We start from the raw sequence: 19961 nt of genomic DNA, 5'->3' as shown, positions 1-19961 counted from the left end.
TACTGTTCGCTTGACTCAATTATTTATCTCTTTAATCACGCTGGTTTTTCTCGCCAGGCTCATATACTAAAAAGAGGGCGTTTCGATCAGACTAGAGTTGCTGGTCAAATTCATGATCCTTCGAGGAACTCCAGCACACATGCTCCCAGCGTCACATGACTTCCGCTGTCGTAACATTACTTTTAAAGCTTAGTATAAGTGTCTTTGCTTCTTACTTTTTAAACTTCAGCATAAATGTATTTGCTTCTTACTTTTAAAGCTCAGCATAAATGTCTTTGCTTCTTACTTTTTAAACTTCAGAATAAGTATTTTTACTTCTTCACTTTTCTAACTTTATCAGAAGCCCCTTCAATTCTTACTTTCCAAACTTCAGCAAAAGTCTCTTCGCTTCTTACATTTCAAACTTCTTCATTTCTTACTTTGATGAAGCATAAACAAGTTTTTGTTTTTCTGTTAGATTTGCAGTTTTGAAGAGAAAAAACATACTATTTTATAGAGCCTATAATCCCTACAAGAGCTGCTATTTTGATGTACATGATACTTTCACTTTTAAAAGATTTTTATTCCAGGTTTCATCAAAAAAAAATTACTTGAAAAATAGCAGAGACAATATAAGAATTCACTTTAAGAAATTTATTAAATAAAAAAATGTTCCTTTATATGGGGATCAAGAATTGCTCGGATTTATTTAGAACTTGACCAGTTATGATATGCAAATAGTCGTTGAAAACAAAATGTACAAATGTTTTCATAGTTAGTTTGTTTCTTTTGATTTTCCCGGGTAGTTCACTAGTTGTTAAATAATAGTAGATCATTTTTTATTTCAATTTCAGTGAAAATGAATACTGTTTCAAAATAAAACAGACATTCTAACTGTTGGTAAGGAAAGCGTGGTATGTATTCATAAATAAATAAATAGGAAAATTAAAAGCTGTTAGCTTCATAAGTACGTGAATTTCCAAGAGAAAATCTTTAATTTCTGTGGCTCAGAGATAAGTTTGAGACATTATAAAGTTAAAATTCAGATCTCGTTATTCGCGTTGTCACAACGCAATTAGTCCACCGTACAAGTTGCGCCTAAATCCAATCACACATAAACAAAAACCCACGTTTCGTGTACTGCACGTCGTTAGGCAAGAATAAACACTCGTCAATGTTGTTATTAAACGTATCCACTTAGCCGAGTTTAAATAGCTTTATATATTCTTTGCTAAGTAACTTATTTATATAATTGTAATAAACCATTTAAAATACATGTCACCAATCTTTATTTATTTTGTTTAATTAAACCTGTTGTTGTGCAGCTAAATTGGTATACTAAATTCCAAATTTCATATAAGTTATTTGCGATAAGGTAATAAATATGATTTTTGTGATTTACCCATTATTTTAAAGAAATGATTGTGCCCCTGACTGCTAATCCGCGGATCCATGGTTCGCGTCACGTTACCGAAAAAAAAACGCGTTTCACAATTTGAAGCTGTGGGTAGGTGTCCGAACTTTATAGGGTAGAGATACTTTACAGTAGTGCTGTGACTTGTTGGCGGTAAATTTCAACAATAAAAGAACAGCACACAATTCACTTGTTTTAAAATAATATATTCAAAACAGGTCAAACGTATGTACAAAATTTGGTTATACTATTGGTTATCACAGTTGTATACACAGCTTTAGAAAATTGTCTCTTTTTCGTCTAAGTCCACACAAGCGGTTTCAGTTACTTTAGAACACTCTTTGACAAGACAAATTATTCTTCTCCATCTTTCACTTTCATTAACTTCACTTTTCTTGCACCAACTTTGTCGTCTATATATATATATAGGTGTGTCTATGTATATGCATATATTGCCCAACTGAGACCCAGAATTTTCTACAAACTACGAGACGTTATGATGTAACATGAGTAACTTGATGTCAATTCATAACAATTGTACTACACAACAAATGATTCGTAAACAGTTACATAAGCAAACTTGCCATAACTATCATTTCTAAAAATAACTTCTTCATAATTACCACTGGTGAACAGTAGGCTGAATTTGAAGGCTCGATGATTCGAGCTTCTAACCTTGACTGAACTTCCTGCTTTATCAAGTCTCTCATTACATGGGACATCTGGTAGAGCTTCACCCTGAGTGGATTCTTGGGCATGGTCTCAATCTTTTGTTGCACAAGGTCTGTCTTGCCTGGTTTATCTATAAAGACATTTGCATACTGGCACAGTAGATATTGTAGCTCTTGCTAATCAGTTCTTCACCGTCTTTGTACATCTCATCTCCATCCAAAAGTTTTAAGTCTAACAGGTCTTCATCTTCTATGACAAAGCCACTGTTTTCTGGTTATGCTTCTGTGACAGCTACACCTGCCATGTCTATCTATGCCTCAATAGCTGCAACCATTAAGTCTTCTTCCCTCTTCAACAGATTGGCGTGGTAGATCTTGGTCTTCCCGTCCACTTTCAATTTATAGTCCATTCTTTTCACCACTTCATAAACTTCAAAAGGTTTTTTTTTCACTGCAGGGTGAGTTTGTTGTTGTCTGTGGGTAGCAGAACAAAGATCTTCTGTCCTACCTTGAAACGTCGATTCTTGGTCTTCTTGTCATAAAAGTTTTCTGACTGCCTTAAGCTGCTTATAAGCTTTTTCAAGCCAGTTGACAGTTCTACTCCAATCGGTTTCTAAGTCAAACATATACTGGTATGTGTTCTTTCCCTGTCCACAGCTCTGTCAATATTTGCATCAACCCACGTACTGTTCTTCCGTACAGTAACTCAAATGGTAAAAATACTGTACTTGATGTTGGAACTTCTCGGTAAGCAAATAATACTGCCGGCAGGTACCTGTCCCACTCACGTGATATATCTTGGCACATCTTCTTCAGCATACTATTTAAAACTCCGTTGACTCTCTCACAAAGTTCATTACATCTAGGGTTGTATGAGGTGGTAAAGAGTTGCCTTGTGCTGATGAGTCTGCACATCTCTTGCATCAGTTCTGAGATAAATTGAGTCCCTTTCTCACACAATTCTTCTTTTGGGGAACTTTCTCTATAGAACTCTTCCAGGAGAGCTTCTGCAACTCTCTCTGTCTCTATCATCGGCAATGCTATGACTTCTAGATAACGTGTTACACAGTCAACTACGATCAGAATATACCAGTTAACTTTGTCAGATACAAGTTCTAGTAGTCTGATCAAGTCTACAGTTACTCTGCTGAATGGTTCTTCTATGATAGGCATCTCACCCTATGGCCCCTTGGTTACTTTCCCTCTAGGTATTGTCTTTTGGCAAATGTCTCGTGACATACAGAATCTTCAATGAATTTTCAAAGTTGCTGGTGCTTCTGTCTGCCATCTTCTTTGCTCCTAGATGTCCTCTCACAATCGTCTCACCTACATTCTGGATGTCACTTTTCGATGCTTAAAGGGTTTGGTGTCTTGCTTGTTCTTCTTCTTTCTATCTGGTTCTTCTAAACTTCTACTGCCTGGTATATTTCCAATCACCAAGTCATAGATGGGTGCCTTCAAACACATGGCCTCAAGGTCTCCCACTTAGTATGGAGTATCCGCCTTTATTCTTGTTATCGGAAACTTTCTCACTGTTCCATCAATTAGTACACATAGGTGTGCCTTGCCTATCATCTAGTCATCAGATACTAAACTGGTTTGCACTGCTGCACCCAGTGTCTCGTAAAACATTTATTTTCTTGTCCCTAGCATAGCCTATACCTACTGCCATGTTGTGATTTATTGGCACCTCTCGATGTTTGACACATGCTCCAATCACTACTGACACTGTTGATCCATTTGCTAACTTGAGCTGACCATCAGTAGTGCACTGTTTAATCATGGAAAAAGTGCTTCCTTTTTATGGTGAATCTGACGAATTGTCTTGATTCTGTTTTTCTCTGGCAGCAGCATCCATGAAGATAGTCAAACTTTTCTTGTTTCTTGCCAGCACCATCTTTGTAGGTAGCTCCAGCTGCTTTATTTTGAAATTTCTGCTGTTGCTTGTTTGTGACAGACTTGCACTTATTCGCAATGTGCCCCATTTTATAACAAATATAGCATCTTTTGACCTTTTTTGTCTGTTGAGTTTTTGTCACCTTTGGTGGTATCCTATTTCTGGTCAGCCACCCCTGGTTTCAAGTTTAACTGGTTATTCTTGTACTTGCCAGTTATACTCCTTCCATGGGCTTCAATATCCTGTTCTGCCGGCTTGATCATCTCCTCCAGGTATTTTGGTGCTCTCTCCTTTAGGAAAAGTGACATGTTTGTTGAGTACGTGATTATGAACTGTTCACGTATTAATAAATCAGCCAGTCCTTCGAAATTATTTTCACACTTAACCATGTCAGTCCACCTTGTGAATTATCACCATGGACGTGCCACAAACTGAAATACAGTTTCTCCAGCGTCAGGTTTGACTTCTCTGAATGTCCAATGAAAACCTTCCTCAATACGTTCATAACATTTCAGCAAAGCCACTTTAACTTGTCATGGTCCATGGCATTTTCTGATATCATGCTTGCATAAAATTGTAGGCCTTTTCTTGTGAGAAGTGGGCTGAGACAGACTATCCTGTCGCCTTTATCCCAGTTCTGACTTTGGGCAAGTCTTTCATACCTCTCCAAGAAAACACCCATGTCGTCTTTCTATTCATCAAATTTGGCCTTGACCCCTTTGTCATTCCTGGGTCCTTTGTCTTTCTGTTGGCTGAGCTTGGGGATCTCATTTGTGCTCTTATTCTTTTTGTTTCCAGTCTCTCCTATCTCTCCAAGAGTTAGCTTTCCTCCTTCTAGTCTATCAGTTCAACACTATTGATGGTTATGTGTAGATAGTCACCAAATCATCCTCATCGGAATTTAGGTCTTTTGTAGACCTGTGAGGGTCAGGTGCAATTTGACCTCTTCTTGGCTGTTATTTTAATAGAGGCTTGTGGTCTGTTTGGTTTATTTTCGATGTTCTTTTTCAGGGTCATGTCCATGAATGTTATCCTATGGCCGGTGTAACTGAGGTTCTGAAGTGGGGTGACATTTATTTTTACTTGGTTTGTGATATTTGATTACATGATTGTGTAGTATTTGAGCTCAAGAATAATATGTTTGGAATAACCGGCATAAAGTGTTGTCTAGCTATTTCTATTAAAGTGTGAAACTATCTATACTGTTTTGGGTTTTTTTTGTGCTGTTGTAGGAAATTCATGAATGTGTTTTTAATGGCTTTGAAGAGGAATTTGGTTCAGTTTCAAGTGTGTTTGTTGGTTGGCTTACTATGATTGGATTTTTGTTTTGTTGTATATTTGAACTGTTAAGTTGTTTCTGGATTTATATTATTGACATTAGCGTTTCTTTATTTAGTGGTTGTGGCCGTGCTGCCTCTGCGTAAGTATATATTGTAGTCTGTGCGAGTGTAGTAAGTGCAACTGGTGAGGGTAATAGTGGTAAACTTCGAGTTATTGTGTGTATTGTAGATTCTGGTTTTGATGTCCTTGTATTTAGGACATCCTTTATTATTAGTTGTATGTTGTTGGTGGCAGTTACAGCATAACAGTTTACTGTATTGTTTCGGGCATTCTGAATTATGATGTTCTCTACCACAGCCCACACATCATGGGAGAGATTTACACGCTGCAGCAATGTCTCCATATCTTTGACAGTTGTAACTCTGGGTTACAACTGCGGCGGATGTTTTGTTTCTTCCACCCAATATATCTGGTACCATAGTATAATACCCTCAGATATTATGCTTTGGATGTCCTGTGATTCATGTGTGTATACTTTGATTATGTTTTTGTGTTTTACTCCAAATTATTATTTTTGTTTTTGTGTATTTAATGTTCTTTTCTGTTTATTTGTGTTGTACTATGCTTGGGTTTAAACCTTTGATTACAAAGGCTGTGGCGCTTGATTTATTTCCAGGTATGTGTACTGTGATGTTTCCTGGTTGAAATGGGTCCTTGAGTAACTTGCGAAAATTTTAAAACAAAGTGTAACGCAAAGAAGTCTCATACCACTGAAAAATTTGTAGTGCCATCTACTGACAAATAAAAATGCTTAATCCACAAATTTCAAGGAACATACGGCAACATTGATAAGCAAATTATATATAAGTATATATAATAGAATATAATATTCATAGCTAATTATCAGTGTCAGATATAATAGAGTGTTTAGTGTAGGTAGTGAACACAAGATCAAGATGAAAACAAGGGATCCTGTCAAGGAGAAGCCCTATTGGAGACCCTGTGCTAGGAGAGACAGACAAGAGAACTGTAAATATTGGTGTAGACTATATAAGAAGACTTGGTATGTGAGCTGAAAATAGTCTTTGTATATATTGAAAAGTATTGTAAATATTCATCTTGAAGATGGGCTTATTTCAGATATATAAGACTGTTTAGTTTAGGTATTATTAATTTATTTATTTTGTGAGTGAATATTTCATCATTGTTTAGTTTTTCATAACAAGAGAGTTAAAAGCAATTATTTTAAGGGCAATAGTTATGACAAGTTTGGTTGGGTAACTCTGTAAGAATCGTACATTGTGCTTATAATTCATTGATGTCGAGAATATCGAACACTGCGTGCAATCCATTGATGTTGAGGATATAGATATGTCTAGAAGCCCTAAGTGATAAACTTATAAGTAGCGGCAAGCAGATGGGAAAAAAGAGCAGAAGAGAGTAAAGGAAAGTCAGGAAGGAGAAGTTCGGTCAGAGAAAAATTACCCCCAAAGTTAATTATCGTGGGAGTGAAAGGCCTAACGGTTGATATGTTAGAGTGAAATTAACAATTTCGTAAAATAGTATTCTAAATTAATTGAACTAGCCTGAGTGAACTTTGACAAAAGGCAGACAATTCTTGGAAATACGAAAAAGAAGCAGACGAGTTTTGAAGTACAGGATTCAACTAACTCAACAACAACGTAAGTGAACTATATATGGATAGTCTGGTGATAGAAATAGAGAAAATAGTTCAGCTTTTCAACTCAATTCTAAAGCAATTAAATATGCCTGAATAGACTTTTCAGAAAGGAGAGAACTATATAGTGTTCAAGGAATTTTTGTACATAGGTTTAACTTTTTCCGAATATATACGTTATTTTGAAAACAAATGGAGTTCATGCTGTTCGTTTATTTTTTGAATTCATCGCCAACTAGTCATAAACCCCTATTGTAAAAGAATCCTTAGTCCAACACGCCTATATATTTACTTACAACATATTGTTGGGTAGCTGGTCGTTTGTTAATTTGCGGTAGAAATTCTTTCAGAGAAACTTCAGTCATACTAGTCCCTTCTTGATTAAAATTAGTTCATTCTTTCTCGTTACAAACTTTGTAATACACTTAATTTCCACAGTCAGTACTATATACTAAAAAAGAGAGCGCATGGAAAAGACTAGAGTTGCCAGGACAATTCACGATCCTTCGAGAATCTCATCACGTGTTACCATAGTCACGTAACTTCCGCTGTCGTAACAATATACAAACTAAAAAGTGAGCCGCTAACAATAATTAATCTCAATAAGCAACAGCAAAGGTCCAGGCAGTGACACTTGGGCACTCCATTAGTAACAAAAAAATAAAAAGCTGTTTGTTTGTTGTTAAGCACAAAGCTAAACAATGAGTTGCATATGCTCTGCTCACTGGATATCATAACAAGATTTCTAGTGTTATAAGCTCTCGAACTTACCGCTGAGCTACCATAGGTAAAATTTTTAAAATGATAATACAAAACTTGTGAATGTTAAGTATGTTTATAAGCATCGTTAACAGGATAAAACTGAAGAAAAAAGTTTCTCAAACTATATTATGTCTGTGGTCTTACAACGCTAGAAACCGGGTTTCGATACCAGTGGTGGGCAGAGCACAGATAGCCATTGTGTTGCTTTGTGCTTAACTTCAAACAACAACTTCTGGGCGATTTTAATTTCGGCCATATAGATTCGGAAATGTTAGAGTCAAATAATGAGGGAGACAAGTTTTTAGAAACTGTTCAGGTTGGTTTTTATCAACAATTGATTAGGGAACCTACTAGGAACAATGGTATTGTTACGATAGCGGAAGTCACGTGACGCTGGTAACACGTGATGAGTATCTAGATGTATCGGGAACATCACAATAATCCAGTATTTGCTAGAAGCCCTCTATTCCTGGATATAAGCAGGCAAATAAAGCGAGATAATTAATTGAATTGCAGACAGGCAGAGATAGAGACGGACAATTGAGTCAAGCGCGGTAGCGACCCTAAGTAAAGTGCGTGAATCGTTGTGAATTGTAGCGTATGTGTAAGTTAAAGTGACTGTGGAAATTAAGTGTATTGCAAAGTTGTATTGAGAAATAATAAACTAGTTTTATTTAAGAGAGGACTTGTATCGTTGAAGTTTTTCGAAAAGAATTTCTACGGAAAATTAACGAACGACCAGAGACGTAACCGTATTTTAGACATACTGTTAACTTCTAATAAAGAAGTAGTTGACAGCGTAAACGTTGGAGAAAATCTGTGTGCAAGTGATCATGTTCACTTAGATTTGGTGTTCTGCTGAATCTATAGATGAGGAATAATGAGATGTTGGTTCCATATTTTAAAAAAGTAAATGTTGAAGAGATGAAACAAGAATAATGTGCTGTGAATTGGGCAACTGTATCACCTGCAGATACTGATCAAGTGTGGAAAAATTGTTTACATAAATTTTTAAAAATTCAAGATAGGCATGTTTCTTATAAACAAAAAATTGTGGCTGCAAGTAAAAACCCAGGTTAAAGAAAAGCTTAAAATTATAACAAGTTTAAATTCACTGTAATGATGAGAGATTTCAAGAACTGTAGAAGATCAAGTGAGAGTTAGTCAAATGAGAAGTTAGGAAATCATAAAAACTATATGGTATACTAAAAAAAGGTAGGCTGAAAATGTATAAATAAATAATAAAGATTTCTTTAAATACATTAAGGATAAGAAAAATGTTAAGATTGGGAGTAGGGCCATTGAGGGATGATACCAGAAGACTACTAATACTATCTGACGATTATAGGATGATTGGGTTATCAAATCCTGCTTTTCCTTCAGCTTTTCCTAATGAAGATTTAAGAAATATTCCTCAACCTGAACAGTTGCTAGTTGGAAACAAGGTTCAACAAGATGATCAAATTAATTCTAAGCTTGTTAAGAAAAAAAAATCGAGATGTTTAAAGAAAGTTAAAGCATCTAAGACAGACAATATTTACTCAAGGGTTTTTAACGAGGTTAAGGATTGTATATGTGAGCCACTTACTTGCAATTATGTTTTCTAATGGCTTGAACAGTGAACAGGTGCCAGAGAATTGGAAGTTGGCTGATGTTACTCCTGGGAGATTATATAAATTGTCCCATTAAATATAGACCTATTAGTCTTACCTCAGTGGTGTGAAAAGTTCTTGAAAGTCTGATAAAAGATGCTTTGCAAATTCATTTAACAAAGTTTAAAATCTTGTTGGATAGTCAGCATGGTTTAATTAGGGGAAAATTTTGCCTTACTAATCTTGTGACATTCTTTGAATAGGTTATTGCTTATGTAGATGAGGGTACATGTGTGGATGTGATGTATCTAGATTTCCAGAAAGCATTTTACTTGGTGCCATATAAAAACCTTGTAAAAAGTTATCTCTGTAGGCGAGGAGGATAAGTTGGCTCATTGGATAGAGCACTAATTAGATGGAAGAAAGCAGAAGTTTGTAATAAATGAAATTCAGTCAAACTGGATTAATATCACCTCAGGGCTCAGTGTTAGGAGCTTTGTCTTTTTTTTATTTACATCAATGATATAGGTGATGGAATGTTCAATAGATTATTTAAATCTGCTGATGGCATTAAAGTTTTGGACGTTACTAGCTGTGAAGAGGATACTACTACCTTAAAAAGGATTTGGATTATTTGATCAGTTGAGCAACTAAATGGTAGATGGCTTTTAATTATAATAAATGCAAGGTAATGTATGTGGGATATCATAATTTGAACTATAAGTATAAATTTGATGGATATAACCTTAACAGTGTTATGGAAGAAAAGAGATCTTGGAGTTCTGGTTGATCAGTCTCTTAAGCCATTCAAGCATTATGTTGTTGCTAGTGACAGGGCAAATAGGATTTTAGGTTGTATTTACAGAAATATTGAATACAAGCTTTAAAAAGGTTATAATTTCATTGAATAGGTCATTGCTTAGACCATATTTAGAGTATTGTGCTGTCTTGGGCTCCTTACCTTAGAAAGGACATTGAATTGTTGAATTCAGAGGAGGGCTACTAGGATGATACATTGGATGGCGATATTATGATGAGGATAGGTTAAAACCTCTGAATTTTTTTTCTCTTGAAAAAAGAAGAGTTAGAGAGGATATCATTGAGGTGTCTAAGATTGTTAAGAGAACCAATAGTGTTGATGCATAATCTTTTTCATATTTAATAGTGAGAATAGTAAGACTAGAAGACACAATATAATTTTTGGTGGGAAAGAAGTCATCTTAAGCTAAGACAGATTTATCCTTTTTAATAGGCATCTGGAATGTCAGGTATGGTGGATGCAGTTAATTTAAGAGAAAGCTCAAAAATATTTGAATGATAAAGGTTGATATTTTCGTTTTTTTAAGTTAAATTCAACTTAATTCTAGATGGATCAAAAGATTCCTGTTCTTCTTTAATGTTATGTGTGTAGCAAATATATTAGTCAGCCAACATGATATTCCAAAGAGAATTTTCTTATTTTAACCAAGTTCTGTTTGTTAAATAAACTTTGGTTTTCCTGATCAACGTGCCTTAATATGTAAAATATATTTTTATTTTCCAGACTTCTTCATATCATTACTAAAATTCTATCTTTAATAATCTGAAATTGTAAATTTTTGGTTGAATATCATTAGTGGTTTTTAAAATGATGTCATGAAATTTTTTGTCTTTACATCAATAATAATGATAGTAAGATTGTTTGTAATGTAATTTTTATACTGTGATGATGATTGAACAAATGCTACTGCAAAGCAATTCTTTTTTTAGTTAACAAGATCTAGTCATAACAAGTTAACACTGTGGATAAGATGCATTTAGTTTGAAAAAATAAAAAGGTAACATAACTTAGTTATGGAACCTTGAAAAATAAATAATTTTATTTCATTATAAATTTCATAATTTTGAAAAAAAAACATTATGTTTGAACAAAGAGAGAGATGTGAATGAATGACTATTTCCTCTCACCAATACCCCTTTTCCACCCATCCCCAAATAAAGAAAAATAACAGGTATAATACTAAACTCAGCTTACTAAAAATTATTGTTTGTTTTTGAACACAAAGATACAGAATGGACTATCTGCATTGTGGCCAACATGGGTATCATACCCCAGTTTTTAGCATTATAAGCCTGCAAGCTTATTGCTGAAACACCAGGAGGCTACTAAAATTCTGAGTGTAACAAATGATTATTACTATTTTGTGTAAGCCTCCCATGAGGTTCTACCTTATTCAGACAAAAGTACTCCTCTTTAAGATAGTAGCTTGTTTAATAATGTCCTAAAAATCTTAACATACCACAGGCCTTAGCATAATTCTGGATGCCAGGTTGCCTTGGCAACTAAAAAAACTCTTTGTGGCTTCTAGTATTTTCTTCCATTTTATTCATGCATGAGGCCGTGCAAAATAGAGCTTGAATCTACAAGTTCTGAACTCTTGGAAGTCCAGAATAACTTTAGTGTTATTCGAGTCCTAAATGAAACTTTGATTCTATGATTTTAACAGTGGATTCAGCACTTCATGTTTTTTCAAGAATGAAGCACTGCGTTGCACAAAACATTACTAATTTTGTGCCATTTTGTTTTTCTTCTTTCTGTCAATTCAAACAATCAGCGTATGTGTTCAGACTCAAACGGAACCAAAGGCTGTTAGTTCAGGCAATACAATCAAGTGGTTGTTGATATCATGTTGCTGTGAAAGTAAATAAATAAGTGTAGCCCCTCATTTCCTGGTGCAAACAGTAGTGAGGTTAGGTTAGGCACACCTGGCTCCTAGATCTAAAAATATTTGTCAAGGTCCAACATACCACGCGGACAAAAAAAAACCACCTACTGTCAAGAAAAGTGAAAATTTAAAACAATCCTTTACTTTTCAGAAAATCAATTTTTTTCTCATACTCTTGTAAAGCACTAGCCTTCTTTACCAACAACATATTCCATAAGTCAACCATTCTATTTCAGTATTTGAAGTGGGGGAAAAGAGAGAGCAGAATGCTTTCTGAAATTTTTGAAGCTGAGTACTGTATTTCTTGATTTTTATGTATATTCTTTATTTATCATTATAAAAGATAGCGAGATGGTTTCAGGCCCTTCTGAAAAGAAGTAGGATGGCACTCTGCCCCACTACAAGCACTGCTCTGATTGAAAAATAATTTTGACTTAACTGGAGTCTAGCTTATCTTCTCCAAACCTTAAATTTGTTCAATCTTGTCCTATTTTATTTGGAATGCATAACAAAGAAATGAGGCCTTTGTCCTATCATTTCCTTGAATAATCTTCTAAACTTCAATAAGATCATATCTTATCCGTTTTTTTTCTTAAGAGAAAATAAATTAAGATATCTTACCTTAATCTAACCCTTCCATCCCCAGAATCATCAAAGTAGTCTTCCTCTGAACCCTTTCTAATGAGCTAGTATCTTCTATTTGATAAGAACAAAACTGTACATAGTATTCAAAGTGAGGCCTAACTAGTAATTTGTAGAGAAATTATAATCACATGCGTAACAATACACCACGATGCAAAGGTCCTTTTCTTGAGTCATGGTATTAAGTGGTTTCCCACATATATTAAAACTTGTGATTCAAATCACAATACACTAAATACATATCTTGCATTTACTATAATTTACCAAATAATTGTCCAACTCACAAGTTGATCCAAGTCATTCTGTAATATCTCAACATCCTACAGCCCCTGTCAATGTTATTTTTTTAAAACTAATATCTTGTATAGCACCCTATAAATAGCTTTCCAAAAATTCAAGAGCACCAAATCTGCACACTTTCCATCATTCAAATGAGTAACATCCTTACAAAACTTTCCACTTCTCTTTAGTGGATCTGTCTTGGCTTTCTTCAATATTTCACCAAATGATTTTATAAATCCTTTATCCTCAGACTATACAATTTTTACCACTACTGTAGTAAGATTAATTGGCCTCTAACTCCCTAAGTAACTTTTATCACGTATGGTAAAGATAAGAGTAAAATAAATAAATCCTCAGCAGTGATGTAGGAAGGAGTTGCAAAATGAGGGTGCTTGGCTAGACATGCAGATAATATAATAATATAATCTACAGTTGCTATACAAGTCAAATATGTAAAAATGAGGATATGACAGCACCCCAACCCCCCAATTCTAATACCTCTATAAATGCAGAGACTCGCATATCTGACTTGGACTTTGTTTAATGACTAGGATAAAAACCAGGTCCAGCCCTGGTTCTTTATCTATTTTTGATTTCTTCATTTTAACACACCTGGAGGATTAATATCTACATAATTCTGATCGATTCAAATGTTTCCCATAGAATGTCCAGTCAGGAATATTGCTTATATCTATCTTCTCTTGTAACAACATAAGAGCATTTGTGAGCCCAACCATCTCACAATTTTCAACAAAAACCTTGTCATCATCCTCTAAAGGGTCCAATTCCAATTTTTACATTTTGCTCACCTTAAATATGCTTAAAATCTTCACTGAGATTTAACATTATCAGATAACTAGACTTCCTATGGTTCTGCAATTCAAACAACCTATCTGTCAATTTAACTTGTACCAATTATTCCCAATTTTCTCCTTTATGCTATTATCAAAATGAATAAATACATAGAAAAGCATTAAAAAAATTCAGTATATATATTTAATGCTTATTTATGTGTTTAGTAAATAATTAGGTTGATCTTTCCTGTTATCCTTTTCCTCTGTTTAAGAATGTACCTCTATTGATTTAAAAGCAATTCATTTTTAAGTTTCCCAGATCTATCCCAGTCACCTTTTAACTCAGTATCCCAATTTACTAATGATAAGTCTTGTCTCATGGCCTCAAATTTGGCTTTTTTAAAAATGAGGAACTAAAATTTAATTTCTTTATCTTAACATGTAGAAATGATCATGTTTCCCATGTTACTAATAATTAATCTTGTGTTATGGCCTCAAAATTGGCTTTCTGAAAAGTAGGAACTGAAATTTTATTTATTTATCTCGACATGTAGCATAACATCAAAGCTAATTATGCAATGATTACTTTTTTCCCAAGGTTCCCCACTTAACTCTTGTAACCAACTTGTACATTAAAATTTCGCATTGGTATCTTGAATTATTTCTATTTTGTTTCTCAAGTTACAGTGTTTAATAGTTTTTTCACTGTTTTAATCAAATATGTAGAAGAAAAAAGGGATGTTTAAGAGATTGGCTACTGGCCTTAAAAGGATACTGTCAATCTTTCACCATTTTTTCCTTAGGATCAGACTAATAAAGAACACTGTCCAGCTTATTATTTTATCTAAAATTTTTATTCAACTAAACACTGAATGCCATTTAATCTGCATTTTTAGGTGTTATATTTTTGGAAAGAATCATTTTTGGCTTAGAATCATACAGCATGTAAAATTATTTCAGGATCTTTGAACTAACACTTAATAAGAGTAACCTATGTCCAGTGTTAGAACTGGATTTATAGATTACAGCAACATATTTATCAACAACACAAAAATTCTAGCACATTACAATTTCTTTCAGGCATAGAGAAACTAGGAAAAACTGTCTAAATTTTAATGATCAGTTTAAAACATAATCTTCTGGCCACTCAAAAACTTTTGGAAAGTTCTTTATTTCTTCTTCTGTGTATTCATGTAAAGCTTTAGGTACCGGGCGAAGCTGTTTCATGTGATCAGAGATGTTCTCCATAAGTTCTTGGGGGATTTTATCATCTGGAAAAAGATGAAGTCTTTCCATCATATTGTGACGCAAAAGACTTCCTCCACATGCTTTATATACTGCCTTCCACAACACTTTTGTTTGGTCTTTATTATGAAGCTCCCAAGCAGATGTCCATGATGAGCCTCCAGCAAAACCAGTATGATGATAATACATCCGATAACGCCACTCTTTGTTTGGTAAAGCAATGTCTTTAGTATTAATCACAACAACATGGTCTCCAACATCACTAAGAGGATGGTAGATTGGTTTATGTTTTCCTGCTAAATACTTTGCAATCTTTTCTGCTGAATCGAAAGGATTTTGCCATTTAGCATCAAAAAGAAACCATAGCCGCCCAAACACTGCCCACTGCTGAACTCTTTTATACGTAGAAATAGGTCTATTCATTGTATTGTTTTATTAGAAATTGGAGGCAAATTACTCTTTTTACAAGCTTCAAATTCAGGCTAAGGAAAGTTTCTCGTCGTAAAACTAACTACACATTCATCACCCACTAGAGACTATTAGTATTAATATATATACGATATGGTAAGGCCTACCTTTAGTGCTCTATTTGGGTAATTTAGACTATAAGTATAACTTGTAATTTGTATAAACAGTATAATCAATCGGCAATGCCAGGCTAACTAGAAATAGAATACATTTATACAATTTACAAAATCTCGTACCACACAAGAATTTGATTGTTGGGAAAATCAATTTATCAAATCTACTGAAAATTAACACACACAAAATTAGGAGAAAAAATAAAATGAGAAGCCTTATACTTTACAATTTATGTGATTACTGTTTATACCTATTGAACACACATTCATAAAATATAAATTATTGAATTAGTAGTTAACACATCGCCATACACACACTTCAATGAAACTATTGTGGCATCTTGCGGTAGTTTCACTAACTACCTTAATTATATACGCTGAAATAATAATTGTTTTAAAACAAAAGCTATACGATTGTAGATGATATTCAAAACATTCTTAGGTATTGCTGAATAAATATCGATTCAGTTTGTCATCAAGATTATTACTGGCTTTAATTGATTTATTTTACTTTAGTCCACGAAATGTTGTTGTAAGCTTTATTTCAAATGTTAAAAAATAAATGTGAAGCCCAACTATCATACAATTTACTACTTGCCAGTTTCAGGGAATTCCACCCTTCGTCAGTAAACCTGCACAATGTCAAATCGAACGAATAAGCCTAAGTTTCATATAGGAGTGGAGTGTAAATTATATGTATGGTATATTAAAATATTTCTTACTTACACAGTAATGATATGTGTATAGTGCCGGTACTCACCAGTACCGAGTACTGGATCTTACTTTTTAAGGCGGTACTAGTACCGAAACTTATTTGAGATGCTTTATTGTTTTTCATGTGTACACGTAGATTTTTTATAAACAGGTTCACTTCACCCAGCTGACTACCTGTACTGATATACAGATATTTAATCATAAACATCATTGATGTATTCTTGTGAATTATTTAGCCAGACGACGTTATAATTTAGATGTTTCCTAGAAGGCGCATCATGTTTTACTAAGAACTTATGATTGAAGATAAAAAAGAATATATCATAATATGTCACCTACACCTCATCTGCTATAGATAGTACCGTTGAAACTTCATACTCAGTACCACAGTTTACCAGGCTGGCTATGAAACAACAAATATAATAGTGGTCTAGGCGCTACTTATATCATCAACTTTTATGATAAACGACTGTTATGGTGTGAACTAGATTAAGTAAGTAAATAATAATTATTATCAATATCATTAAGTCGTTTACAGTCAGATTTTCAAGGTAAATATCAATAGCACAATACTGTTTATTTACTTTATTTTTAACAAACATTTTTTTTTTCATTTATTTGTTCAAAATAGATTTACTATCATTTAAAAGAAATGGCGAAGGTAAGCTGAGCTTCTTGGCTCTGAAGCCTGTCGAGCAACTACAGCAAACAAGTCATGGAATCAGTTTCTTGTCTTGAGATTTACAATACCGGTTTTACTCAAATTTTATGGAGGTTTTATGTTCATGGCCCTAATGTTGATATCTTTATTTTTCAGATCAACGACAGTTCTTCCAACCAAACATTAATCCATCGGGACATGATGGAGTTTTTGGTTATGCTATGGCCCAGTCACTAGAAATAAATTTCTTTTATAATAATTCCTAGTGTCAGTATTTCACTTCTTGGTGGTGCAATGCCTGCTCTCCTTGTTGTCACTGAGAGTTCAACTTCTGGTGTAGTAATTGTGATGAAGCACACAGGGATTTCCTGGTCATAGAATCTGAAGCTAACCTAACCTCGCACTCGTGTCTCTGCATAAAGTCAGTTTCCAATATGTACTCTTCCTCGACGCTAATCACCAACACGTCATGAGGTATAGTAATGCTTCCTACAGTAAAGGTAACTTTCAACATTTCTTGTGCTAGAGCTTTGTGTCCAATTGATGTTTACCTCAATCCATTTTCTTTCTTTCTTTATCACTGAAAGCAATTTTCAATCTTGCATTACCAAACCGAGTCAAACAATTGTAGCTGTAGAACCAATGCCAATCAACATACTTCAAGGCTTCTCATGAATAAACCCGTGGGCTCGTGGACTGGTTTCTTAAAATGATGAACTTCTTATCTTATTTGACCCCATAAGTTCCTATTTCCCGATGTCTAGTTAGGCCTTTGTCGTTCCTTTGACCTTTTTGGGGTTCAAAGACTCATCCTTAGGATATTGTCTTCTTGGTATATTAATAAGTATTGACTTCTTACAGTCTCAGCTATAATGGTCATGTCTCCAACATTTACTGCAATTCCTTTTTTTTTAATCCTTTGGAAGGAGTTGTTATCCCTTATGTGCTTTTGTCTGTAGTTAAGAAAGAAATATCAAAGTCTACCATTCTGATTTTATCATTTTAATATATCATTGAAAGAGTAATTTTATTTTTTCTAAATGTTTGTATTTTTCATATAGAAACTGTAATGTAATCACACTTGAAACATCATTGTCTTGTGAATTTTCTCCATTCTATGTGACTAGATGTATAACTAATACTTACAGTTCTTCTAGACTATAATCAGTACTACTCCATCTAATTATCGAGTAAATTCTAGATGGTTCGTTTTGTTGTTTCTCTATTACTGTAATGGAATCAACTTCCATCCTCTATACCCTGTTTTGGAACTTTGCTCTGGATACTTCACTTTGGGATGTGTCACTCCAAATATGTTGGATAAGGCTGCTATCAATGCTTGATATTTGCCATGGTTTTAGCTGAAAGTTTACTTAATGTTGTTAGAGATGTCCCTTTTAAACGGGGAACAATAAGAAGAATTTGTTTCTCAATTCTTCAATGTTATTGAACTGGCCAGATAAATTCTGGACTTGATTTGGTAGTATCATGGCTGTATTATTCCAGGGAAGTCTTGTAGTAACAAATAGCACAGCAATGGTGATAATAGGTGTAGACCAAATACGCTTTCTTATTTCATATTTTGTAGTTAATGATGTTTTAGGTTGTAATTCTTCGTCAGTTGCACAAAGAGATGTGGCTTGTTTAATCTATTTTATTTTCATCAAAATAACCAAACTTCTTATAGCAGTGTTGTAACGTTTTCTATCGTTGGACGAACTCTTTCGGATTACTTGGTAAAATGCCAAGCCCAGTCACATAATGATAACAGATTATTAGTTTATTTCTTTTCTAATGTTTTTATAGGCTACGTCCGCTTTGGCACAAGTTATTGGCCTAAGTTAACAAATAACGTTCCAAAAGAAATTCCTTATTAAAGGTACTATTCCTAGCTTACAAATGAACTTACTTCTACAGTTCTATGGCTAATCTGTCGAGAAATTGAATGAAAGCGATAACTCTCACTACGCCCTCCAGTGGCACGACGGTATGTCTGCGGACTTACAACGCTAGAAACCGGGTTTCGATGCCATTGGTGGGCAGAGCACATATAGCCCATTGTGTAGCTTTGTACTTAATTCCAAACAAACAAACTCTCACTACTAACTCTGATTCGGTTCACTTTCGAAATAATTCACTAACTTCTGATGAGATTCACCGCCTAACTTTAATCACTACACCAAATTTCCAAATTATAATGTCATGCGTGTTCTAGCAAACAATCATCTAAATTAAATTATTTAATATATAAATTAGAACAAGACTGTTACGAACTTACCTAACGCCTAATCATGTGAACGTATTATAAAAAGTTCATCTTTGGGTATTACTTGAAATCGGGCAAAAGTTTGCGAAGCTTAATTAATGTAACAATACCAAAAGTCTAAAGTTAATATATTAACGGCTATACTGGGACTTTCGAGTAATAATTATGAGAAATGTTTATAGCCACATTCTTAATCAAAGTAAGATTGTACTCATTGTAGATTAAGTAGTTGAAAATCAATAAAAATTTAGTATAAATGAAATTACGAATGGTGGTCAATAGAATGAGATATCTACTTGCACCAGAGAGCTACTGGTTTGGACATATAGTAAGTATGCTTCTAAGGTTTGTACAGACAACGTTACCCTTTAACTAAATTTTGTGTGTGTGTGTTTCAGAGCGAGTACTTAAAGTGAGTTATTCCCTGAATTTATGAATTGGATCTGACCAAGATATACAACAGAGCAGTCATAATTTTTTTGTGTGAAGAAGGTGCAAAAGCAAAAGAGATCCATCAACATATGTTGGATGTTTATGGTGATGGTGCACCACATTACTCACAGCAGCTAAATGGCATTCCAAGTGAGTCCCTTTTATATAGAGGTTGTACAAATTGTTGACTATAACCATAAAGTATATTTAACCTTATTTAGGTCGGCATGCACATTTTAGGTGTCAAGTGCACACCTCCATATTGAACTTCAAAATTTAAGAAAAAAATAATAATAATTGCTTCTATTTCTACAATTTTTTTTTTACCCGCAAAGTATTTAAGCCTTAATGCCTTATCATTATAT

General features: G+C 34.2%; 1 protein-coding gene across 1 annotated transcript; it reads right to left on the bottom strand.

Annotated features, from left to right (window-relative positions):
* Positions 1-14532: 14532 nt before the first annotated feature.
* Positions 14533-15854, bottom strand: LOC106472600 (39S ribosomal protein L13, mitochondrial-like). Its single transcript, XM_013933254.2, has one exon. The coding sequence runs from the start codon at positions 15363-15365 to the stop codon at positions 14817-14819; it is 549 nt and encodes a 182-aa protein (XP_013788708.1). The 5' UTR covers positions 15366-15854; the 3' UTR covers positions 14533-14816.
* Between the last annotated feature and the right edge of the window lie 4107 nt (positions 15855-19961).

The sequence above is a fragment of the Limulus polyphemus genome, unplaced genomic scaffold (genome assembly GCF_000517525.1).
Source record: "Limulus polyphemus unplaced genomic scaffold, Limulus_polyphemus-2.1.2 Scaffold5457, whole genome shotgun sequence".
Classification (NCBI taxonomy): Eukaryota; Metazoa; Arthropoda; class Merostomata; order Xiphosura; family Limulidae; genus Limulus; species Limulus polyphemus.
The sequence above is the reverse complement of the archived record's forward strand: the minus strand, read 5'-3'. Positions and strand labels throughout refer to the sequence as shown.